The 26,989-nt window shown below is 47.2% G+C and overlaps 1 protein-coding gene across 3 annotated transcripts in view; it reads left to right on the top strand.

Moving 5' to 3' along the window:
• Positions 1-26,989, top strand: part of CENPF (centromere protein F) — a 389,482-nt gene that overhangs the window by 73,282 nt on the left and 289,211 nt on the right. For all 3 annotated transcript variants that reach the window (XM_085612916.1, XM_085612917.1, XM_085612918.1), the window contains exons 9-10: positions 15,752-15,880; positions 24,967-25,089. In XM_085612916.1, coding sequence (XP_085469042.1) covers positions 15,752-15,880; positions 24,967-25,089 — 252 coding nt within the window. The remainder of the gene's footprint in view (positions 1-15,751; positions 15,881-24,966; positions 25,090-26,989) is intronic.

Here is a 26,989-nt window from a genome sequence, read left to right on the forward strand (position 1 = left end):
CTGCTGACGAGGGCCTGGGTCACAGTCCTTCTTGTTTCAGTGGGGATCCACTTGTAGATCCTGCGGAGCATTCGGAGGGTGTTGTAGAAGGCGGAGGAGACGACGTTGACCTGCTTCTTCATGGTGAGGGAGGAGTCGAGGATGATTCCCAGGTTGCGAGCGTGGTCGGTGGGGGTAGGTGCTGTTCCTAGCGCGGTCGGCCACCAGGAGTCCCAGGCTGAGGGTGTGGGTCCGAGGATGAGGACCTCCGTCTTGTCTGAGTTCAGCTTCAGTCGGCTGTTTCTCATCCATTCGGCGACGGCTTTCAATCCCTCGTGGAGGTTCGTTTTGGCGGTGGACGGGTCCTTGGTGAGGGAGAGGATCAGCTGGGTGTCATCGGCGTAGGAGATGATGTTGAGGTGGTGTCGGCGGACGACCTGTGCGAGGGGGGCCATGTAGACGTTGAACAAAAGGCGAGCTAAGGAATGATCCCTGGGGTACGCCGCAGATGATGTCGGTGGCCTTGGAGCGGAAGGAGGCGTACACTCTGTGTTCTGCCGGAGAGGAAGGAAATGATCCAGTCCAGGGATTTTCCCTGGATTCCGGCTTCTTGGAGGCGTTCCTTTAGTGTGTGGTGGCAGACTGTGTTGAATGCGGCTGATAGGTCCAGGAGGATGAGGGCCGATGTTTCTCTGTTGTCTAGTTGAGTCCTGATGTTGTCTGTGGCTGCGATGAGCGCTGTCTCGGTACTGTGGTTTCTTCGGAATCCGGACTGGGACGGGTCTAGGATGCTGTTGTCTTCGAGGTAGTGGGTCAGCTGTGTGTTGATGACTTTCTTGATGACCTTTGCCGGGAATGGGAGCAGTGAGATGGGCCGGAAGTTCTTGAGGTCCTTGGGATCCGCTTTGGGTTTCTTCAGGAGGGTGTTGATTTGGGCGTGTTTCCAGCTTTCCAGGAAGGTGGCAGTCTCCAGGGAGATGTTGATGATCTTCCGCAGTTGGGGGGCGATGGCAGTGTCGGCTTTGTTTAAGATGTGGTGTGGGCAGGGGTCTGACGGTGATCCGGAGTGGATGGAGTTCATGATCTTGCGTGTCTCGTCGTCGTTGACGTTGGTCCAGGAGGTTAGGAGGTTGCCGTGGGTGGTGTTCGCTGGGGCGGTGGGGTCTCGTGTGGTGGGGGCGGTCGTGTTGTCGAAGCTGGCATGGATGTCTGCGATTTTGTGGTGGAAGAAGGCGGCCAGTGAGTCGCACAGTTCTTGGGAGGGTGGGATGTCGTTGGTGTTGGCGCTGGGGTTGGAGAGTTCCTTCACGATGCAGAAGAGCTCTTTGCTGTTGTGTGCGTTGTTTTCCAGGCAGCTCTTGAGGGATGATCTTTTGGCCAGTCTGATGAGGTGGTGATGTTTGCGGGAGGCGTCCTTGTGGGCTGCGTGACTGTCTGGTGTTCGTTCGTGTAGCCATTTCTTCTCTAGTTTTCGGCACGTCTGTTTGGAGGTCTGGAGCTCTTCGGTGAACCAGGTGGCTTTCTTTCTGGTGTGGCTGTTGGGTGGTTTCTTGAGTGGGGCGAGGGTGTTGGCGCAGTTGTTGATCCAATGGCTGAGGTTGCGTGCGGCGTCGTCTGGGTCCGTGGTGTCTGTGGGTGGGTTCTGTGCGAGGGAGGTGGTCAGCTGGTCCTTGGTGACTTTACTCCAGCCCCGGCGGGGGGGCTGTTTGGTGCAGTGGTGTGTGGTTGGCTTCTTGTAGGTGAAGTGGACGCATCGGTGATCGGTCCAGTGGAGTTCGGTGGTGTGGTTGAAGGTGACGTGTAGGCTTGTGGAGAAGATAGGGTCAAGCATGTGGCCGGAGGCGTGTATTGGATCGGTGACGAGTTGTCTGAGGCCGAGGTTGGCGAGGTTGTCAATCAGGGTGGTGGAGTTGGTGTCGTTGCTGTTCTCGAGGTGGAAGTTCAGGTCCCCGAGGATGATGTAGTCCGTGGAGGCGAGTACGTGGGTGCTGGTGAGGTCGGCGAAGGAGTCGCTGAATTGAGGCCGGGGTCCGGGTTGTCTGTAGATGAGTGTTCCTTTGAGGGTGGTGTTTGGGTTAGTGTGGATCTGGAAGTGCAGGTGTTTGGTGGTACTAAGGGTGTCGTCTGAGTGGGAGGAGACTTTGAGGGTAGACTTGTGTACGATGGCTATTCCTCCTCCAGTCCTGTTGGTGCGGTCTTTGCGGGTGATCTTGTAGCTATGGCGATGTCGGGTGCCGAGGCGTCATTCCACCAGGTCTCGGTCAGGAAGGCCACGTCAGGGGCGGAGGTGTCGAGCAGGTCCCAGAGCTCAATGGCGTGTTTGCGTGCTGAGCGGGTGTTGAGGAGTATGCAGCGAAGGTAGTTGGCCCGGTCCTGGGAGGTTTGGTGGCTCTGTTGCAGGTGAAGCTGCAGGTGCGGCAGGAGAACGGGGCGTGGGTGCGTTGGGGGTGGCCTGGAAGCAGCGGTGGTCTCAGCCGGTGTTGAGAGCGTGGAGGGTGCTGTTGTCGTAGAGATGTCTAGTGTTGCAGCGGTTGCAGGGTCCAGGGGTCTTGACGCTGGGCGCGGTCCAGGCGCGGACGGGCTTGCCTCTGGTGCGCCAGCGGCGCGCCCGCTGCGTGCGTCCGCTGCGCTTCCACGCAGCGTCCTCCATATAAGGCGAAGTGGGAGGGAGGAGCAGCTGGGAGGCGGGAGCGGGGCGGCGAATGGGCGGCGGGAACGGGTCACAGAAGGAAAAAGGGGCGGGGCCGCAGGGGAGCAGCGGCGGGAAGCGGGGATGGGAAAATAGAGCGGTGGGGTACAGAAGGAAAGGGGGCGCTGGGAGCAATCGGGAAAATACAATCAGCAATCGGAGGCAGCAAAACAGAGCAAGCAGGACAGAGTCAGGGAGAGTACACCAGCGGCAAACTCAAGGCAGTGGAAGGCAGCACGGGGAGTCAGGAGCGCACAGGAGGAGCCGTGCGGCGTGGGGAGCGGCCTGGCCTGCGAGCAGGGTCGAGGGTCACACTCACTGCCGTGCAGCGTCCTCCATATAAGGCCAAGTGGGAGGGAGGCGCAGCTGGGAGGCGGGAGCGGGCGGCGAATGGGCGGCGGGAACGGGTCACAGAAGGAAAAAGGGGCGGGGCCGCAGGGGAGCAGCGGCGGGAAGTGGGGATGGGAAAATAGAGCGGTGGGGGTACAGAAGAAAAAGGGGCGCTGGGAGCAATCGGGAAAATACAGATTATGGGCAGAAAAATACAATCAGCAATCGGAGGCAGCAAAACAGAGCAAGCAGAACAGAGTCAAGGAAAGTACACCAGCGGCAAACTCACGGCAGTGGAAGGCAGCACGGGGGAGTCACGAGCGCACAGGAGGAGCCGTGCGGCATGGGGAGCGACCTGGCCTGCGAGCAGGGTCGAGGGTCCCACTCACTGCCGTGCGGTAAACATTTCATGTTTGCTGCTGGAGGGAGAAATTATAATAAAAAAATCTCTTTAATGTTAAATTTGAGGTTTTTAAAATGCCGCATTTAGAAAGGTTGCATTTTCCTACCCTAACCATTTGTTGCCTGCAGCGTATTCCTGGGTCACATGACTGGGTGTAGCTGACAGTTGGACATTTTTTTCACCCAGCCACACAATAGAGAGATTAGGTTTGCCTGTATGGGCAGTCAACTGGCAGGATTTGGGGGTGGCGGGTGGGGGGGGGCGGAGCTGGGCAACAGCCCCACTTTCAACTGAATAGGTTGTGCTCTGGATTCACACAAAGGATTGGTCCCATCTACATTGTACATACCGACAGGCAGGAGCCAGGTCCAGGGAGTTTAGAAACTTCAAGCACTTCATTGGGAATTCATTACAAACCTCTACTTCAAACGCAGCACGAGGTATAACAAGGGACCCTCAGACCCACCCTTCAGTTCACTTTCTGGACCTGCTGAAGGACTTACCGAAGACTTCCTACTGCTGTGGCCTGCTGTGTGCCTTGATGCACCGACAAGCACTGCTTTTCTACCTGAAGTCTGCCTTGAACCCTCAAAGGCCTGCCTTCTGCTTGAGCCTTGTTTCAATACCTGAACCCAGGACTGGCAGAATGACTCCAATGGCTAGTTGGTTGGCCTCTTGATCAGAGGCTCGGAGATAGGAAAGGCTCCAACCATCTTGAATCCAGCCTGAGTAAGTCCTAACCCCCCCAAGTGGTGCCCCCCTGTCCTCCACCCTTGGTTATGGTGCTAAATGTGCCCAGATAGCTAAAATCCAAAACTGGGACTTAGAAAATTATTGGTTTAAAACTGCTCTGAGAACATAGAGAAGACTGAGGCCAGTCTGCTCGTCTATCTGTCCAAGGTGCATTGCCGGTTGGCCTGACTTCATAGCAGCTCCTGCTTTGTTCTTCTCCGCAGCAGCAAATCCTTTTCAGCGGTCCTTGGGCAAAGGGCTATCCAGCCTTCTGGAACTCTCATTGGCTACAGCCTCCAGGTTCGTCCCACATGAGATTTTCAACCTGCAGGAAAGAGACTGTCCGAAAGACTAAATCTTCAAATCTTCACCACAACTTCCTCCAGTGGCTCTCCAATTACTATGCTCCCGCCTCGGGCACCGCCTTCAGCCTTGCCCCGCTGAACTCTACTTTCTCAGAACATTTTCTTTAACATTTCTTCTAAGTCCGATGGTAAGCGCCAACCGGGCACAATCCACTTATCGTATCTGACCCGCTCTCCATCGCTGTCACTCGTATTTGTTTTACTTTGGCCTGCTCTTGCGTAACAAGTTTTTAGTAGGTGGAGCTTTGATCTTTAAGGAACTAGATTTTTACGTCAACTTTAAAAATTCCTAACTCCGGTTCTACAAATTGGATTTTTGTCGTTTTGGTGTTAATTTATTAAAATGTTCTCTTTTTCTAAATTGGTGTGGGATTTTTCTTGTGCTGTGTTTTCTTTTTATTACTGTTTGTGTACTGCATAAATACGTTACACATTGCCACTTCTTGTAGTTGCGGAAAGCCTTGTTTGAGGATTTTTCGTTGTATCCTGTTTGTTTCTCTATCGTGCAGTTTGCCATTATGCCATATCCTTGTCCTAAACCCGGTGACGACTTATTCCTTGCCTTTCTTGACAAAATGTATAAAATCCAATCCGACTTTAACTCCAAACCCTCTGTTTATTGTCTGCAATTATTCAACGCACCCTTCACCTCAACAGATTAAATGTGACTTACTCTCTTTTGTCTTTCACTGAATCCACTGAAGCATATTCTTGCCAAGGCACCTGACATTATTTCTCCTGCGCTGTGGGATCTATGTGACCTTTAATTATCCTCTGTTGAGGTACCATGTAGCTGGAAATATGCCATGGTTATTCTGCTATAAAATAGTCTTCTCCCGATTCTAGCTTACCCTAGTAATTGTAGGACCATTTCCCTCCTTGCTCTTCCTTCCTTAAACCAGCTTTCCTCTTAACCTTGAGTCTAAAAGTTTTCTGTAACCGTTTCCTTCTCAATTATAGCACAGAAACTGCCATGCTGACCGTCCCTGATGTTATCCTGAACCTCCTTAAAAAAAGGAGGTACTGCAGCAGTGGTCATGTTAGACCTTTCCCCAGCCTTTCATGGTCTCTCATGCGGTTCTTATTAAGTGCCTCTTTGACAGTGAAATCTCTTTTAATGCTTTGAAGTGGTTCTTCTCTCTTGTGGGTAACCAGTTGTGAAAAGTGCCGATTTTGACATGGTTGCCTGGTATTAGATGTGGTTTCGATTGTAGTGCACAGGGTCCGTGTCAACCAGATCCCCTATGCCAGTGCTTCTTCCCTAAAACATATCCATAATTAGTACTTCTGCCCTCTCTAATTCCCTAGTAAGGGGACCCTGGGTACCTAGGGCCTGGAAGTTGAAGAGGGTCCCTGGAAACCCTTCACTAGGACCATGCCACTGCAGCTTGCATGCCCTTGTGAGGTGAAAAACAGAAAAATAGACATGGCACCCTGCCTGGATGTCATGCCAGCCAGCACTGCTGGGAGGTATATGTAAGTCACCCCTCTCGCAGGCCTTGCAGCCCTAAGGCTGGGTGCACTATACCACAGGTGAGGACATATCTGCGTAGCAGATATGCCCCTACAATATTTAAGTAAAGTCTCAAATATTGTAAGTGCCAGGGAACCCATAAGGGGTACATCGGCTGGAAACTCGACAACTCTAGTTCCCCCAGCACCATGATGGCTTCGCTGAAACCAGGAGTGTTTGGTACCGAACAACTCCTTGTAATAAATCCACTCCAATGCCAGTGTGAGATTTATTAAAACATGTGCTTGGAGGGCACCTCAGAGGTGTCCCCTGAAAATCAACTGACCTTGGTGTGGTGACTGACTGGCTTTAGGCAGCCTGCCACACACAGACATGTTTCTGGACCCCTGGGTGGAGAACCTCTGCTCCCTGGGACTAGAAATAATGCACATCCTGAGCAGAGGTGCCTTGCATCCTCTCCCACGATGGGCTCAGTGCTCAAAGGGGAAGATTCAAAGGCCTGCCGCCTTTGTAATGCGATCCCCAGCCTCTGCTGCTAGCACCAGATGGCAGCCCCCTGTTTACACCCCCACTTTGGGCAGAAAAAACAACAAGAAAACGTAAAAAGGCTAGGTGGTGTGCCCACTTTTGGCAACTCCACCCCTCCGGAGGAGGAGACGAAGTTGAACACACTTTACAGTCCCCTCCATCTTCAAGATGAGGGGACTCCTCCAATCAGAGCTAGGACTATGCCCCCACAGGAGGGTGGCATAATAGAGGGTGTAGTCCCCGCAGGTAAGGTGCCCATTGGCCCTACCTGCTACTCCCCTAAAACGCCCTCTAAATCTAGTATTTAGAGGGCTCCCTCAGACCTTGTAGTTAGTTACCTGCGGCCTAAGAAGGCCGAAGATGTTGTGCAGCGAAGCCTGAAGAAGACTACTGACTTGGCCCCAGTCCTACCAGCCTGTCTCCAGCTTCCAAGACCTGCAAGAAGACAACGCCTGTTATGTAGCCAGCAACTTCCAGAAACCCGGAAAAGACTGCCTGAACTTCAGAAAAGACCAAAACTCCAGAGGACAGCATTTCTTCCCCCAAGAATCCAACACAAAGGACTCTGGTGCCCTGCGGATCCGTGAGTCCTGTCCACTCTGCATCTGATGCCTACTGCCTGTGTCCAGATGGCCCACCGACCCAGAACAGGTTCCACAGTGATCCTGACATCAAGTCCAGCATTGGCTGACCCCTCCTGGACTCCAGGACGACGCCTGCAGCCTGAATTCAGAGGCTCCCCTGACTAGCTTTGGTGAGAAGATGCCGACATCTAAAAGCACCCCTGCATCAGAAGCCCCTATGCCTTGGTGAGCGGAATCGTTGGGCCCCTTCGACCCTCAACCTCTACTCACCTCTGCTGTCGTTGGTCGGACGCCTGCAGCCTGTTTGTTGAAAGCAAAATCTCCTTTGAAAAGCATTCGGTGTCCAATGCTGAAAGTGCCCCCTGCATCCGGCTGCCCCTGTTCCTCTGGTGGTGTATGTTTGGTGCTGCATTGTGCCTTCCCCCAACTTACCTGTTTAACCACATTATTGTTTTTTGGGTTTTCCCCCATAGGATAACTTTGAACTGTTTAGAAATTGAAACAAGGTCGACTTTTGAAAGAAAAAAGAATTTTTAGTTAAAAACGTACTTGCCTTATTGCGAAGATCTTAAAATAAAGTATAAACGAAGCTTATTTTTAGGTCTCGCCTAGCGCTGCTGCAGCGCATGCGCTGCACGCTCCTAGCGAGTCTATTGTCGTCGGTTTGGCTTGCGAAGCGAGGGTGGAAGCTCCACCCACGTTTCTTACTGGCGCACTTGCCAAATCCGTGCTTTCTATTGGGAGGGAAGCATGTGTGGTTCCCTCCCTGTCTTCCTTTGGCGTGCCTGCCCAGACAGGGCATGTGCACGTGCCTGGACTCCTCTTTGCAGTGCCTCCACGCGCCCGGACAGGAGATGTGCACGTGTTTGCTGTGTGGGCACAATGCTTCGGCGCGCTTTCATTTTCGCCTTACTCTCGGCGCTGAAGGCTGCTGGAGATGAATGCGCTCGGTGATGTCAGAGTGGAGGTCAGATGTTCTAGGCCGGCTGGTAGGTTACGATACAGTGTAAGCTTGTTATTTCTACTGTGGTTAGCAAAGTAATATTGTATGTTTCTTTTTTGTTAGTAGTGCTTCCCTGTGTATTTTAATACACATGTTTTTGGCTGTTTTATACTTTGCACTTGCCCCGGCTCAATGCAGGTCGTTTTGTTGACCGTGAAAGTTGAGAGCTCTGCCTTAAATACTAGATCTCTTGAAGGTGCGCTCAGCCCATTAGGGGCTTCTACTACCTATCTCGCCGACCGTGCGTCACAGTGAAGGAAGGACAATGCTAAGCTGTGCTGGTGCATTGATGGGTCATCTGACATATTTTTCAGCAGCTCCTTATTGTCGTACTAGTGCGTGTATTGGCATTTTTAGAGGCAATATGTTGATCCAGCTCATGGTGCCCTAGACTTTCTCGTGCTTGGCTTTATTACTTGATACTGTGCCAAGTGGCTCACAGCAGCTCGTTGTCTTGCCCAGGAGCTGGTGCCAAGGCAGGATAAGATTAGAATAATATCTCAGTTGGTGTTGCCGCCTCCACAGTGCTGGCAGTGGGACTACATACCTGGCTGCATACCAAAAGTAAACAAAAATATTCCAACACAGTTGCAGCAATTTTCCTAGGTGTGAAAGATTCAAATGCTGAAAAACCTGTATAATGTATTTAGAAATAACAAACGTGCTAGACAGTCTTGTAAAATACTGAACAAATCTGCCTGGTAGGAGTGGCTGAGGCATTTCAGCTCTGCCCTACAGGCAGGTGCACAGCTTTCCCACTCAAGGACAAGTCTATGTTTGCAAGATTGCATTGAGGGCAGCAGTATGCGAGGACTGCATTGTGGTCGAATTCTGCCTTACCTGGGTCTGCAGAAGCACAGTGTCCAGTTGCGTATCAAGGATACTATGGGGTTTATGTTGGTAAAGGAAAGCCCCATACCCTGTTGGGGCGGTGAAGGTTGTGTTCGGTAGGCTTTAGTACCTGCTGCACCAATGGTAGCTAGCCCTTTAGGTAGGATGTTGGCACCTTTTTATGCGCGAGTTTAGCCACCAAAGTGGAATTACAATTTGGGAAGACCCGCTGCTGATATGAGTTGCAAAACAGTGGACGCCTTTTTTCACCCTGCATGTTTGTCAATCCATCAACAATGGTACTATTGCTTGTAATTATGTTTAAAGTAAATGATCAGCGAGTGGGCTAGTCAGAATGTCAAAAGGTCTTCCTATTGCTCCTCCATATTTCATTGTGTCTTGTTTACACCATATCTTTGAGTGTATTCTTCCTGTGAGCTCTGATACTCCTCTAGAGAGAGCAGTAAGTTAAGTGTTTCTTTGCAGGGTGATGTCCTTGGAATGTTCCACTCCTTGCTACGTTTTTAGGTCGTGCCTGGGCAGCGCATGCGCTGCTCTGCGAGGCATGCTGTATTCAGGTAGGGACTTGAAGCTCCGCCCATTCTCCGCCCATATTTTTCATTGGGTTGTTTCATTCTCCATGTATATCGTGGCTGTTCATTGGTCAATAAGCTTAGTAGTCCCTCCTTAGTACCGTCTTGTCTTATTTTGTAACCTCCCATGGCGACACCCCCTGTTACGTTTGTTGTTACTCGGTAGGCTTTAATTACAGCCTCCAAGCACTATTTTCTCAAATAGCTTTGTCCTGCCTGGACACGCTTTCTCAACACTGTTTTTTTTTTTATACAGCACATGCGCTTAACGCATTTGCAATGCAATAGATTTCGCATTTGCGAGAGTTTAAGCTATTGGCATTGTAAATGACAATGTCTTTTATTTATCTGTTTTAAAAACAACACATAAATAAAAGGCATTGTCATTTTCAATGCCAACAGTTCAAGCTCCCATAAATGCGAGACCTATTGCATTGCAAATACTTGTTCTAAAATTGGTGTGGATCTCATTTGTGAGTTGTGTGTCCATTATTGGTCAATGTTATGTAATAAATGTCTTACACTCCTCTGTGTTAGGCCTTAGGCTGCTCGCCCATACTACCACTAATAGAGCAATTTGGCTTTTACATTGAGCCCTGTACACTTTTGGGGAACCCCTGGACTCTGTGCACAGTATAACCACCAAATTACATACCATATACAAGGACAACCTCCTACACTGGTCTCAAGTCATTCTGCTCTCACCTATTTGGCCATCCTTTTACATAGTCTCTTGCAGGGCTCCTCTCTCGACCTTCAATCTTTACATTGCTCCCCCTCACCTTGGTAACTCGTTCATTTGAATTTATGCAGACAACACCCAAATTATCATACCCATTTCCAACAACAACCATGGTATATGTGAATGCTTCCTGTCATGCATAACTGCTGTTTCTACTTGGAGGAGTATTAACTGCTCAAAACTCAACAACAACAAAATCAAGATATTTTATTTCAGTGGCAACTCCTTTTACTTTGGCTTGCCTGGCTATCTGCTTCAGTGGCTCCAGGTAATTCATTGGACTACGGCGCACCTGATTCGTTTGTCCTTTTGTAGGAAAGTGGGTTTCTGTTGCAGTAACCCCCCCACCCCACCTTTTTCCACATTCAGGTTCCCAGGGCCTGTGTTCTTTCCAAAAACAGTACCTGTGTTTTCACAATTGGCACCCCTCTGGCCCACATATAAGTCCCTTGTAAAATGTACCACTGGTACCAAGGGACTTGTGACCAGAGAGGGCCTCTGAGGGCTGCCACCCTTAGAGACCCCTCACCTAACACATATACATTGCCATTGCAGACTGCTTGATTTGGCGTAACTAAACTAAGAGTTGGCATGGCACACCTTCCTGGGTGCTATGCCTACACACTACTGCATTTGGCAAAGGTTATTTCACCCCACTTTCCTGGCATGCCGTACAGCCCTAAGGCAGGGTGCACTATACCACAGGTGAGGGCATAGCTGCATGAGCAATATGCTCCTACAGTGTCTGAGTCCATTCTTGGACACTTTAAGTGCAGTGAAGCCATTTTGAGCACATGGACTGGGAGTTTGTCAACACTAACTCCACAGCTCCATGTTGGTTTTACTGAAGTACGATAAGTTTGGTATCAAACTTCGCAGCATAATAAACCCACACTGATGCCAGTGTTGTATTTATTATCAAATGCACTCAGAGGGCATCTTAGAGATGTCCCCTGAAAAACAATCAGCTTCTAATGTATTGGCTGACTGGTCTCTGTCAGCCAGCCGTTACCAGACCGGTTTCTGACCTCATGGGGTGAGAGCCTTTGTGCTCTTGGAGGTCAGAAACAAAGCATGCCCTGGGTGGAGGTGCTTCACACCTCTCCCTTGTAGGAACAGCATCACTTGGCGGTGAGTCTTAAAGGATCTCACCTTGTGCTATACTGATTTGGGCAGCTCCCACTAGTGTAGATACCTGCCTCGTGTCCTAGCCCCCACGGCAGGACAGGTGTAAAAATTAGTAAGTAGGGTAGGAGTGTCCACCCTAGCTTGGCACACCCCTAGGGTGGCCAAGAGCTGAGGTAAACCCCTTTCCTCAAAATCTTCCATCTTGGTTAGGAGAATTAGGACCAATAGGTCCCCAAAGGGAGGGGGCACTTAATGGGTGTATTCACCCTAGGGTACAGTAGCCATTGGCTACTGCCCTCCAACCACAGTAACACCCTTAAATTTTGTATTTAAGGGCACCCCTGTACCATGTTCCTCAGATTCGTCAACCTACGAAGATGGACTTAAGAGCCGTGCAGCAGCAGAGAAGACGGCAACTGACTCGGGCCCCAGTCCTACTGGCCTGTCTCCTCCAGCGACCCCCCTCAAAGAAAGCGGCGTGTCCCGCGGCCAGCATCTCTCCAGCAACTCCAGAGAGCTGAGCTGTCTTCAATAAGGACTCAGTCTCCCTTGGACACCGGATTTGTCCAGCAAAATCCCATGGTGGATAGAGTGAAATGTAAACGTTTGACTTTGGCCCACTGTGCCCTTCACGGGTGTGGCTCTTTTTACTTGCAGAGGCGTTTTTCCTTCTATGTTCCTGCGCGCCCCCTGCGTTCTTCGTTTCTGTGCTATGCCCAGGTCCCACGTTTTAAGCGTCAGAGGATAGGGGGTAGCTCTTTTGCAGTGAAAGCGGCGGTTGCTTGGAATGCTCTCCCTTTTGTCTTGCGCACCATCCAGGATCCAGTTGTGTTCAAGAAGAAATTGAAAACACATTTATTCACCTGAAGCCCACTGCATTTACCCTGTTTGATTTTGCGCCGGGACACTCATTATGAGCCGCGCGCGCTATAAACTTATATAACATACCAAAAGTAACCTCCAACAAGGACTCCAGTGCCGCCTGTAACCTTGAGTCCTCACCACTATGCACCCATCGCCCTCGGCCCGAGTCCAGGTTTCCCAATGATCCAGTGATGTCTCCCCAGCGACTCTGAACTGGGGATCCAGCGTTGGACAACCTCTCCTGAGGTTCCCTACGACACTTGCAGCCTCATCTTGAAAGATCTACCAGACCGTGACGGGATCCGGTGAAAGAAACCAGACGGCGAAAGACGACCCCAGGCCTTGGGGTGCCTGCCTGACGGTGTCCTGGTGTCCAGCAACTATCCATACCTCTCCAGTCATTGGTTCCCTTCAGCCAGTCTTCTGGTCCAAGCCTGCAGCCTTTTTTCCTCAACCGAAGATCTTCATTGTCTTCCATTGGGAGTACAATGCTTGTTTGCACCCTGCACCTACCTGCCCATGTGCTGGTGGAGGTGACCTCTTGGTGGCAACTTGTGGCCCCCTTTGTGTTGTTCTTTGGACCTAGGGCCTTTGCCCTGAAACCGTGGGTCTTTACCTGCAACCGGTGCTTGGCTGAGTACCCCCTGTCTCCATAGACCTGCATTGGGCACGTGCACCTCCTTTGATCTCTGCACTTGGACGCTTCTGTGGGTGTGCCGCTGAGGGTGCACTCCTGCGTTGGTTCTACAGCCCAGAGACTGAACCTGAAAGTCGTGTACTTACCTGCATGTTTCTTACCTGTCTTTCCTCCCATAGGATTGTAGTGGTTTTTCTCTGTGTTGATCCTGAGAACTGGACAAAGTAGCTTCTTGATATTGTAAAGTTTTTCAAAGACCAGTAAAGTATTTCTAATGCTCCTACAAACATTTTCCAGCTGTATTTTTAAAATATTGCATAACTGAAAAGTCTTCTTATCTGTTCACTGAGTTCCACTTGGTTCCAAAAATAAAATAGTGTTATTTTTATAAACATTGGCCTGGAGTTTGTAATTGTGTGTCCTTGCCTTGTATGAGTGTGTACAACAAATGCATTCACAATACATTTTGGTATACCTAACTGCTCAGCCCAGCTACCGCTAAATTGAGAGGAAGGTATTGGCTACTTTAACCTCTACCATACCTTTGAGGACTTATTGTACTCTGTGCACACAATATCTCTTTTTGAAATAGTATATATAGAGCCATCTTCCTACACCCTCCCTTGCTATTTGGAAAAAGGCTATTTTAAATCACACAGCCTCATAAACAAGCTTACCATCAACTTGGACCCTGTTATCTCTGCACTACTACTTCACCTTTACTTTCCTTCCTGCCTACTCCGATCCGCATCAGCCTTCCTTTTTCAAGTTCCCATGGTAAAGCGGAGTCGACTGGGCGAACGCTCCTTCTCCCTCCTTGCTCCTTAAAGCTGGAATTCTCTTTACAATCTCATTCACGCTGCTCCCACTGTCACTTTTTGTTTTACGAAACCTGGCTATTCCAGCAAAGCCACCTTCTGCTTTTTTCCCGGATGCCTCTTTCCTCGTCAGCACCAGGATGCCCTCCTGGGGCATGCATTAATTCATTCATCTATTCATTCAGTAGGGCCAGATTGGATGAGATTTATATGTGATAAACATTTCAGGGACTGTATGGAGTGTCCATCTCTGGGGAAAAAAAATATAAACCTAATATCAGAACAAAACCCAGCAGTTTACTAAAGGATCTATACTATGGAGAAGCACACAACAAAGTCTGAGAAACCAGAGGCACAACACAGCTACCAACAGACTGCATTCCTGTTTTGGGGAAGAATCTACTTCAGGATTAAGACCTGGCAAATGAAATAGTGCATTGGCCAGGCATGCCTTGGGCAGGGGTCATAGCTATAATATTTATTTGTGAATGAATGGCAGGAAGTGGAAAGCACGGTTAGGTAGGCATACACAATAGAAAAAGCAGAGAAACAAATTGTAGTGAGTTTTCGCACTACCCCAACATTGAAAAGGAATGATGCAGTGAAAAGGGCTGAGTGGAAAAAGGAGAACAGTAGTGAACCAAACGTTTGTAGAAAACAAAGGTGTGCAAGGCTTATATTTCTTGGATAAGAGTGAGGTCGATGTGCAGTGTTGCCATTATAGTTCTTAAGATCCTTTTTAAATAGACCGTGAGTCATATACAGCGTTCCAAATGCAGGTCATCTTGCATACTCCTACATCTTGTCTACCGATATATGCCTTGTCTCCCACTCTTTTCCAAAAACAAGATTTACATCAGAACAAGTGCTACAACGCCGATTTTAAATTGGGGTTTGTAATACAGCCTTGCCATGAATAAACAAGGACATATTTTTATAACCTATGAGACCATAAATCGCTGCATTAGCATCCAAGTGTGCAATCTCTAGATTAATACGTTCCTGTATAAAATTCCTCTATACAATTAAATCCTGGTTTTCTAGCACATTCTTCTGAGAACACAACCAGGCTTAAGAGACAGCTGTTTTATTAAAGATGTCAGTTCCACGATGGAAGAGGAAAGGTTAGTTAGTTATAATCCTGGTCTATAAAAACACAGCAGTTCACTTCTACTCTGCGGTGCTGCCAAAGAGTGGCACGTATAGATAAACCACCACAAATTTTACATCATAACTTTGCTTATCTGGTTATGCACTTCAGATGCTCTTGCTTCACACGTGAACATTTTAGACTCTTAGTCTGTTAAAAAAAATAAAACTCCATTCTGTGTGTCTGCTTAATATTAATTTCCAATGCAAACTTAATTTCCATGTGAGGCGAAACCGCCTTATTTCTCTTGAGTAACTGCATGTGGAACAAGCTCTTGTGGAAAAGCTCACGGGGTAGAATTTCAAACTATAAATTGCCAGAGCCCCGGTGACTGAAACAAAAAATATTTATTTACTGGTATTTGAGAAGGTTTCAGGGATTATCTTCTGCGTGAATCATACTGATGATTGAACTATAACAGGCAGTAACTTTTCTTTAATCTCCAGTGGGAGTGGATCTGCTCACTCAGCTGTCCTCCCTTCACACTGATGCATCTGCCATCACGTGTACTCTGTGTGTACCTAACGTGCTCACAGAGAGTGATGAAAGGAACTTAGGAAAGCAGGTAGGGAATGTGATGCATAGATCTGGGTGAAGTTCTGCATGCTTATTGACCTTTAGCCGTGTTGAGGTACACGTACGAACCTTTTCTTAAAGGGAAAAGTTATCCAATTTGAAAAAAGTGGGACCTCTTAGGCTGCAGTTGTTGAGTTATGTATTCGGAGTAGTAATACCACTTGTTTTTTGTGTGCAACTTTAATCTTAAAACATGTTTTATGGTGTGCTCATGCCCTACTGTCTACAAAATATATAAGATGTAAGACTTGACATTAGATGATACAACTGTTCCTCTTATTTACTCTTTAAATGCTGACCCTCCTTGATATGACTTTCCTTTCAGGAACAGTTACGTCAGCAACATTCTCTGCAGAGGTTGGAGCAAGAGTGCACTCAACTAAAATCCAAACTAACCCAAGAATTGCAGCAAGCTAAGAATGACTATAATTGCCTTCAAGCAGAGATGGATAAAGTAGGATTTCTTGAAGCTCCAAAATTATATCTACTTGTTATGTACATTGTTTACTTGACATGCAACGCAAGACTGACAGTGCTAAGCTCTCCAAATCTTCATGTGTAACATTTTCACATATAGGGTAGTAAAACCTACTCCCTAGTCTACCTCTGTTTAGATCATTTAAAGAAATGGGACAAAGCCCTGCCCCCTCTCTCAATACTCCGTGCTCCCTAGTAGTGGAAGGGTACCACAGTATTATGCATAAAAATAGGTTGGGGAGTCCGAGGTCTTGCGAAGCACAATCTTGGCCCAGGTTTGTTTTCCTCATCCTCACCCATATACCCCCATATACCACATTACCCACCCGTAAATCATTTCTCTTTTTAGGGCTTGAAAATTGACAACTATCTCTACCAGCTTGAGCGTGCAGTTTTCTTTTAAACAGTACCTTTTTCCTCCCTTATTTTTTGGACCTATATTTTTTCCACCATGATTGTGTTGTATTGTTTCTGCTAATGGCTGAAGTTGGGGGATTTATAGCATGCATTCCATGGTATCATATTCACTCACACTAGTTGTGCCTTTGAGGTGTGCGTCTGCAACACCTAATGACCCTTTGCAGTATGTGCTTCTCTTTTTCGGTTAGGATCTAATCATTAAGTAGGAAACTGGGTTGTTAAACTAAGAGGAAGAGAGGCCGCAGTTGTGATGTGAGCAGTTGCTGATCTACTGTTGCTAAAATAAAACACAATACACTGTGAAGCCAACAGTTTAATATGCATTTAATGCAGAGAAAGCAAGCAGCACAGCAAATAATCAGGAGACGATTGTCCTTTAAACCGACCAGAGCTCTCGCCCATAAAGGTCAGTCAAAGCATGCAATGTTAAATGCATGTAATATTAGACCGCTTTTCCTCAGTACAAGTCTATGGAGCCTAAAAACATGGCAGAAATGTGTTCAGTGAAACTTGTCTAATGAGCATGTGACGGGATCTTCTCACAGAGAAAAATGTGAGATGTCCTTGAAACTAAAATTCAAATGCGTGAACCCACTGCGCAATTCATTAACTTCACAAAATCACGCTTCTGATTGCCAAAATTGGAAGCAAGGCTGCGCTTTCCTATGAGATGCAGGAAATGTACTACATCTAATAAAAAGACTTCTAAGCCTTCTGGAATCATGAAACTTGGCATACATATTGAGACTAATGGGCACTTCATATTAATAATTTAAAAAAAAGACACCCACATTTGAGTATAAAATATAATCAGTACATGTTGTAATATACTTGTGCGGGGGAACAGTAACGCTAAAGCAATAGGCATACATGATTATGTATTCACTACAAAGTGAAAATATTCTTAATTCCCATTGAATAAATGTTTCGATTAGCGATGCCTTTCTTAAAATTGGTGACTTGACATAATTGCCAAGAATTTCCTTCGACAAAAATTAATGTTGTACATATATAGCAATACCAAAACTGCATTGCAAAAATTAGTTTGAATTCCCAAATTGCATTAGGTCAGAAAACCAGACTGTAATGATTAAGATCAAATGTAACGATGGGTTGTTATAAAAGACTAAATAGAAAATAGTTGGCATTCTAATGGAACAATGGTTGGTAAGCATGTTTGCCTATACTATACAATAAAAACATTGTGTGTAGCGATTATGTTATGAAAGTTAACAAAAAAGATTTTAGACAAAACTTCACACTTTTAACTCCAGCTGGCTGCAGACAGTAGCACTGAAATATTCCTTTTGATACGCAAGTAGGAAACTACATTTCAGGTGAACACTAAACATTTGTGCATAACTTATAAATGTACATTTACAGCTGACTTTCAAAAGCTTTGAATCTAGTATCATTATTGCGAAAAAAATGCTTTCCTTTGTTTAAATACATGTTATGCCCATTGGCAGGGATATATGCTGTGTTACATTGTGATGCTGGTGTATGCAGCGAAAAATATCTCCTGCAAGTTTACATCTGAAATGCAAATTCTATGCAACTTGCAGAACTTACGTGCAGAGCACTGCTGACGTACCAAGTGGTCACATATGCCAATTCAACTCCAAAATCGACTTTTAGTTTTTAAGGATTTTCCAGCTGCATTTAGGAATGGTTTATCAGAGCCCACTAGTTGTTGCAAACCACGGCCATACTTTCAACAGGAAGCACAAGGCACTTAAGTATGTTTGTTGCTAAAAACGCACAATTGATTTTTGGGGGTTTGGGGCGGGGGTGTCATTGCTTCAAGATTGTCTTAGTCAATGAGTATGAAGGAAATGTGGTGTGCCCAAGACCTCCGCCCCTAGGGGTGGGGTGGGGGGGGGGGAAAGCTTTGCACGGACCCTGAGGTTCTTGTGTCACCAAGTTATGGAACACTCTTCCAAGTATACAACTGTGGGTCATTAGTGAGGTTTCAATATAACCTTTTACTGGGGTCGTTGGTGAGCTTCCACTGCAAGTAACAGACACCTTTCTCGTGCACTCAGAGCATAATTTTAATTTTGTGTAGCGCATGCTTATTAGGGTTCACCCTAAAAATGTTGCTAGGAGCTCAGATAATTTCTGTGTGATTGGTAGCTTGTGTACAGACAAATCATTGATAGCACATATGTGCCCCAGCCTGAGCCACAATTGTCTGATTAAGGAAAAATAACTTTTTGAAAGTTACCCTTTAGGTGCCTGAGCTGTCAGAAGGGTAATTGGCGTTAACCTCTGTTAACTCCGAGCTTGTGCTCAGCCCAGTAAGAGTTGTTAAAGAGGTGTGAAATTTCATCCTGGAGCTTACAATAGGCTGACGTGAATGGACAAAGATTATATCTCTGTGCTCAATGGAATATGCAGGGCGGAGGCTATGGGCATTCTGTTGACACCACAGTATCAAATCCTGCGTGACAGGAGGACTGTTGAGCCATTTGTAACATTTTAGGTACACTTGAAAGGGGAGAACTGAATGCCAGGAGACTCTCTATCCCCTTTGTAGATGCTGAATGATCCTGCTTTCGTCCTGCCAGATTTCTGTCTCTGGGTTTGTTGTGAGTACAGTGGCTGCCTCGCTCTGACCATCACCATCTTGGGTTTGCCCTGACGCATTGCATTATGGGCCTGTTAACAGTAAAACAACCAGGAAGTACTACTAAAGTAGGTAGGGCATGGTGAGAGAACGTTTACTCCGTTGGTCAGAGCGGAACTAGAAGATTGTTAGGGGGTCCCCCTCCCACAGGCTGATGAACCCTATAAAACTGGAACCTCACCCAGCCTTCGTCAGAATACTGCTGACTTGTGAAAAGATACCAAGCGGACTGATCCTGCTGCACTTGGCGTCTGTGCCCTGTGAGAAGGACCTAAGGAGGTTGGAGCCCCTTCCACTTGAAATCCAGGGACAGAAAGGTCTCCAAGGATTATAAGGCTGTTCACCTGGGTGGCTCTGGGAACACAGCAAAGCTGAAGAATACATTCCTGTGAAGAATCCTAGCTGAACTGTGGCAACTGGACCTGGACTTTGCTGTTTCTTACTGTCTGGATCCACGAGAGTCTCTTAAGTGTGCCCCCTGAGGTCCTGGGGGCCTTGGAGGTGAAATCCATCTGTTTTTAGGCACCAAAAAAGGTTTGGGAACTTTTGCTTCAGAGCTTAAAGGGAACTGACTGCATAGAATATCTTAGTTGGTAATGTAAAGTACATTGTAGTAATGCAAAGTGCTGCTTTAAAGCAACTGCAGACGAACCTATCCATCAAGGGTCCCAGTTGATTTGTGAATGTCAAGCCGCCGTACCCTGAAGCTTAGTGTAATTTTGATTTCTTAAGTATCAAAGCAAAATATCGGAGCTACGGTGGGACTATGCATTCCAGGATTACATTTTTGGTGTTGCTTAGATTTTCATGGAATCGCTCCTAGTTTTACTACCAGTATGACTCCTGCATGACACCCTATTAGTTGTTCTGGCCTACCATTAACAGTTGCAGGGCTTTCATTGTTCTGACAAACCAATAGCAGCATCACCCATACACTAACTAAATAATGATTTTACTAACGTTACCAATAAGTTTGGGCTTTTTTATATGTAGAAGTCTAGGGTTTGCATGTCAAAATAAATTGCAGGCTGGAGGTAGGTCTTCACTAGCTCTTCAATATCTAAACAACTTTGTGATCTATAAAACCTTAAACCTCCCCCCCTCAATTCAGAATGTGCATAAATAGTTCAGCTTGTATCCTAGTTTTTTCTGACATTTCTAGTGACATGAAGTCCTTTCAATTCATGTGATTCCTTCAGGCGACATCATAGATAAAAGTCTTCTCAAAATGAATGCTACTGGTAGCAACCTGGGTGGCAAAATAAGGCATTTTAATCTGTGCATCTAGAATATGGGCATTCGCAACACTTTCTCAGGGGTAGAAAAAAATGTGATGGATGCCAGAAGGGTGAGGTTCGGGTGGGTGGAGGGTTATGGTTGGAGTAGTTGTAAGGTGGGCGTAGGGTACAAAATGTGTACATGGTGTTGATTGTGAGTCATGGGGTTATTTATAGGGTTTCACTCTAAACTGGCCTCTAAATTATGCCCCTATCCTCTAAAAAAGACATAGATTTGACAATACTGTTTAATACTGTATCTGATTTACTATCTCTCTTCCGTCCCATGGAGCCTCTTTCTCTGCTTCCTTTCGGTAACGTTGGCGAATCAAGTGTACAAAGGTAGTAAGTTGATTATTAATTTAGATTGAAATACTCTTAGGCTTCACACTATCGCACCATACACACACATATAAACCTATCAGTCACCCCTAAGGCAGGCCCTATCAATCCGGAGGGCAGGGTGCTTGGTTTACAATGTGAGGGGGTGCCTCTGCACGAACAGGGCCCCTCTGCAGCTAGCAGAGTCTATTCTCTGTAGCTGGCTGTGGATGCGGTTAAACCATATACTCTTAAGTGCATTATAACCTACCGGTAAATGTTAACTTTGGAATGACTGCATCAAAACATGTCATGTTTGGTGTCAAACAACTTGGAATCATACCCCCACACCAGTAACTGGTGTGGGAGTATGATCCCACCCTTCTAGAGGGGACCACATGTACCCACTGTGGAAACACGGTAGAAATCTGGAAGAGCCCTGGCATCACAAAATGGATGCCACCAGCACAGACACTGGGCTGCCCTCCTGCTGCTGACTGAAACTCGCAGTGGAGGAGGCCCAACAATAGGCATCCTGTCACAGGGAGGTGTCACCACCTTCCAGACAGGATTTAGTGTATTGGAGCTGGGTGGGTGCACTCCTAGAGTGCTTAGAAGTCCTGCACTGGGGAAGCAGTAGGCTCCTCTGTGCATATGCCAGCTCAAACCGGTTCAGGGGCTACCTGTCCCTGCTCTGGCGCGAAACTGGACAAAGGGAAGTGGGTGTAACCACCCCCTACCCTGACTCTCCCAGAGGAGTGGTCATAAAGCTAGTCCCTCCCTTTCTTTTAGTATAAGATTGGGAACCCTTGCCATTGCAAACTAGATATCCCTGGACAACGCTTTACAAGAAGAATCCTGGCCCTTCGACGTTCCACTACCTTTGGAAGACAGAAGAATCTCCCTTGGAGTCAAGGAGTGACTCCCCTGCTTGGCAGGCACCAAAAACTCTAATCAACGGTCGCAAACTTTCCCGCTCCCGCCGGAGTCCGAAGTCCCTGCAGCCCCGGAAGTGGATTTCCTGATTTCTCGACGGCCATTGTGAGTCCCCAGCAGAGCTGAGGCGAGTGGACCCCACGAGTGACGAGGAACAGCAATACCCGGGTACCGTGCACTATTGTCGAGTGCAACCCCTTCACGACGTTCTACGAACTTGTGCTTTGGACCATTTGTGGCCCAAGCCTCCAGCAGGTTGTGCACTGAAAATCGGAGGCCTACCCTGTCCCGAGTGACTGTGGGCTCCTGTAAAGCATTTCCTCACGAGGCGTCTTCGTGATCCCTTGCGCGTTGGCTTGTGGGTCCCCTGAAGTCTTTCTGATCGAACCAAAGGGCTCCCCTGGTTGCTCCAGTCCTGCTCTCGCTGGGTGAGTCCCTCAGACCTTGCTGGTCTGCACCGCTGACTTTCTTCATTTTCCACGAGACTTGCTGTTGCCAAGGCTTGTTGGCTCCAATCCGGTTGCCGACACCTCAGTAAGCTGCAGACTTCGTGGGACACTTCGAATCCAGCTCCTGGTCGTCCTCCGCGCCTCCTGGACCTCCTGGCTGAAACACCCTTGATCACCTGAAATCACCCGACTCCCGTGGGCACACATCTTCCTGGCCCCGGGTCACTGGCAAGTAACTGTGAACACTGTCCCTTCTGATTTCAGGTCTTCTTCATCTTGATTCCAGCCTTGGATTCCACCGGACACTTCTTCAGTCTTCACAAGCAGCAAAACTTCTTCACCTTCCATAGAAAACGACGACGCGACCCGACACAAAAAAAACACACCTATGCACCCGGCTTCCCTGGGTGAGGTAACTTGTGCACTTCGGTGCTCTAGTGGGTGTTGGCCCTTGAACTACCTACCTTGTAAGTGACTTGCTTGAAGACTTCCTAGAAGTACCCTTAAACTTTAAAAATCCAACCGCGACTTGCTCCATTGAAATCAATAGGGAACCCGCGGCTGTGTTCTCACACTGCACGCGTCTCCCGTGGGTCTTTTACTTACCTGCCTTGGGTGGATTAGTGAAGCCCCAGCGATTCTACAGGCCCTAGGCCTTGTCCCTCTGCAAGTCGACTTTCCTAAACCTCTTTTTAGTATATGGTCTGGTACACCCCTAGGGCCCCAGCCATATTTGTGCTCAACTTATTGTGAAACGTTGATCTTTGAATGTATTCCTGACTTCTAACCTCATAAAGAGATTAGTAGAGTGGGTCTAGAAATAAATACATATATATTTGATATATATATACCTGTATGGTGTCCTTTCATTTGGTAATTCAAGAGATTATAAGGTAAAACAAGCTGCTTTACATTCCTCAGAGACTTAGCCTGAAGGCTGCTCTCCACAGCTACCACTAGGATAGCTTTCTTTAAAAGGTTGTCTTAAACCTATCTACCATAAGAGTCGAATTGGACTGATGCAAGGTGGCCACTATAACTAGTGACCAGCATATGCCAGGCCAACTTCTCACAGTATCTGAGCGCTTTACATGAGCACCAGTTTAGTTTCAGGTGGACACATTCATTTTTGTTAGGCACAGGAGATAAAGTTATTTGCCCAGAACCACAGGATGTTGAGCGTCGTTGCAGAGACTCAAACCTGCTTCCCCAGCTTCGAGGTCGGGCGCTCTAGCCGTAAGACTACATCCTCTCCCTGAGAGGGTGGGGCACTGAAAGACACCGATTCCCTTTCTGCACCTTTATCCGAGGTTTTATTGTTTGTTTTTTCCTTAGCCCAGCAAGGCTTTGATTTGGGCACAGTTAAAAGTTATCTTTTGACCATACCGTTATTTTTTTTTACGGTTGCAGGGTCAGCCCTTATTGTTGAAGTTGCCTGTTGTGACTCCAACCCATTTCCTCCAAAACAATTCATCATGCCCCAATGGGACTTGAACTTAGTTCTGACATTTTTGATGTCTTGCCCTTTGAGCCTATGCATGGTTGCCCTCTGCGTCTCTTGACCATCAAAGGAGCCTTTTTAGTGGCCATTACATCGGCCAGGAGAGTTGGCAAGCCGTAGGCACTCTCTATGCACCCTCCTTACACCAACATGTTTTTAGACGAACTGGTTCTGAGAACACATGCCTCTTTCCTGCAGAAAGTGGTGACACCCTTCCACTTCGGCCAAAGCATCACACTGCCGACTTTCTTTACTTCGCCTCACCCATCCAAAAAGGAGGCATACTCCATCGCCTGGACCGAAAAAGAGCGTTCTCGTTCTACATTGATCGCACCAAAAAACACCGGGTGGACGATCAACTCTTCATTGGGTGTGCCGAAGAAACAAAAGGAAAGCTGTGCAGAAATGGACCACGGAACATTTCCAGATAGATTGTACTCTCCATTATGATCTGCTACACACTGGCAAAGAAATTATCCCTTGAGGGCTGGTAGGCTCATTCTACTTGAGCCACGGCTGCGACCACTGTGTAAGCTTGCGGAGTCCCTGTCCTAAATATCTGTCAGGTTGCTATGTGGGCATCTTTGCCCAGGTTTGCTAATCACAACTGCCTTAACAGCCAGGTCAGTGTGACCGGCACTTTGCCTGTTCGATCCTCAAGGACTTCTTGGTCTAACTTTGTTCTCAGACCCTCCTCCGGAGAGATACTGCTATTCTTAGGTAAGGAATCTGGGGCTAGAAGTCTCTATCAGATGAACAAGTTACTTACCTTCGCTAATGCCTTATTTGTTAGAGGCTCTATCTAGCGCAGATTCCTTTCCCATCCTGCTCTGTTCTCTGGCTTAGAAGGTCCCTAGAGGTCGATAATGACTGCACACTGCTACATTGGCTTTCTAACGTGGCTCTGTGCTTCTGGCGCAGAAACATCACAAAATGAAACTGATGTAAGCGTGCCTATTAGGCACCGCACACGTCACTTCTGGTGCAGACGACGCCAACGTGAAGCCGAATGTCGCTACCTACTAGCTCAGAGGTGCTGTTGAACATTTCCTGGATCCAGTCTGACGCCTGATAAATATTCTATGATAAGGAATCTGTGGCTTGTAGAATCTCTACCAGATAAGGGGTTAGCGAAGGTAGGTAACTTGTTCTACAAAATCTTTTCATGTCAGAATTCTATACTCTGTTTGGGTAGGGCTTATAACTCTAGTAAATCACTTGGGCTATCCTTTTAGATTGACATAGCAGTAATATAATTTCCTATACTCCAACTTCTTGGTGGGAAAATAAAAGTAATGCTTGTGTATGACGCATGGTATAACTAATCCTTAGAAGTTGATGGATACGTGTTTCACCACTGCCTGCTACAAGATATTTCCGAAACCCTTTGGAGGGGGTAAGTCTATGAGTGGTGGTTGCATGCGAGAAAATAATGTATGTGAATAAGTTTACATTTTGAGGGGCTAAATAATATGCAGACATTTTGTGTAAAAACAAAAAAAGTATATTCATTTTCCCTTTTTCCTAAAGGGAACGGCGGCCAGAAAACAATATGAAAAAGACATAGACGATTTCAAGAAAATGTTGTGCAAGTTGGAACAGGAATTGCAAGCAAGTCAATCTAAAGAAAGTAATGTACAGAAAAAATTAGAGGTAAGAAAAAACAAGGAAGGCAGCTGTATCAGATTGTCTAATACATGACGTTCCATGTTTGTTACAGTTCAAGCCATTATGAAGATGTTCATCTTTTATTATCTAAACATACTTTCTGTATAGCTTTTACTTTTATTAGTGAACCCTTTTCTTTTCAGGATCAACATACTCCTCTACAACACCTCAAAGACAGCAGCAACCATCAACAACTCCACACACAGACCCTGGAAAACATTGCACCTCCTAATGCTTAACTCCCATACCAAGAACCTCAATGAATATGCAACCTGGGGACGAACCCAGTTTATACAACTGGATTTCCACTGCACTGAACAACTTTTTGCAGGGTTGATGTCAAGAAGCTGACGACATTGGTTAATGACAAGATCACAAAAATTAAAATCCAACTTGACATCTACAACACAAGTGGAGGAAATCAAAAAATGAAAAAGACAAAATGAATCTGCTTTGATATAACAGCGCCCACAAAGCAATCACTGGAACCACAAAAAGACATTGCTACTTGCCATGCTAAATTCATACTTGCAGCCCATCAGAGGCACTCCACAAGCTTATTGCATAATTCGGCAATCCAGAATGCGAAATTGTAGAGACCCCATGATCGCAAGCATTCTGCTGCAAAATCTCCAAGGAACTGATCTCAAAAATTAAAAAGATAGAAAATTACTTTTCGTGCAAAACAGCAAATAGTCCTTGTTGGAAACCGGGCAACCGGGTTAGCAGTCACCAGGTTCCCAGCACAATGGTAGCTTGGCTCGAGCGCCTGGGGTCAGGCACCGTGTTAAGCGTACGTCACACCCTCACAATAACCATGCGTTCATCCGTTCCAAAAACGACACTACACCGTAAAAATAATGCAAGTCAAATTGAAAATATATATGTCTTTATCTTATTTTCTTAGTTGCAGGTTTCATAAAATAGATACAAGACAATAAGATTTTCCTCAAAAGAGCAGGTCAAATAAATAAAACTACATTGGAATTTCAATAAATAGGTTCAGGTCATAAATAAGCAAGGAATAAATAGGGTGCAATAAATACAGTCAGACAATAAATATAGTGCAGGAATAAATAGTGGATGACAATAAATAAAGCACCTCAATAAATAGGGTAAAACAATCAATGACAGTTACAATTCAAATCATTTACATGAGGTCACTTGGTCTTACTTTGCCCATACACAACTTAAGGACACTTTGGTTGGCATGGGGGTGTCCCACCTAGATTGGTCAAGGCTGGGCCTAAGCTGAGGCAGAACAAGGGTAATCTACAGATCTGGCCCTCCAAACTACACAGCTCTTTATGTAGGTCACTGTACCAGTCTCAGTTCACCCCTGGCACTCTCAGGCTGGTTCTAGCACCCCTTTAGCCCCTAGAATGGTCTTTTAGGGCTCCACAGGGCCTCAGATGCCCCCTCTACCACTTACTGTCCTTTTTAAGATGATCGGCTCCGCTCGGCACCGTGTCGACGCCGTGAGGCGGCTCCGGTTCGATGTCGCTGGACGGTCTCGACTCGGTGTCGCTGGACGGTCTCGACTCGATGTCGCTGGACGGTCTCGACTCGATGTCGCTGGACGGTCTCGACTCGATGTCGCTGGGCGGTCTCGACTCGATGTCGCTGGGCGGTCTCGACTCGATGTCGCTGGGCGGTCTCGACTCGATGTCGCCTTCCGGCGTCACAGGGACTTGGACTCCCCACTTCCTGGTGTCTCCGGAGTGCGATCTCCACTCCCGACCTCCGGCGCGCTTCACCTCGGTTTCCGGCGACTCCGGTGGGCGGACTTCACTCCCCCGTCGACGCCTCACCTCGACCTCAGGTGACTCCCGACTCGACCTCCGGCGCCTCTCCACGACCTCCGTCGGCGCCCTCACCTCGACCT

This window comes from Triturus cristatus, chromosome 6 (genome assembly GCF_964204655.1).
Source record: "Triturus cristatus chromosome 6, aTriCri1.1, whole genome shotgun sequence".
NCBI lineage: Eukaryota > Metazoa > Chordata > Amphibia > Caudata > Salamandridae > Triturus > Triturus cristatus.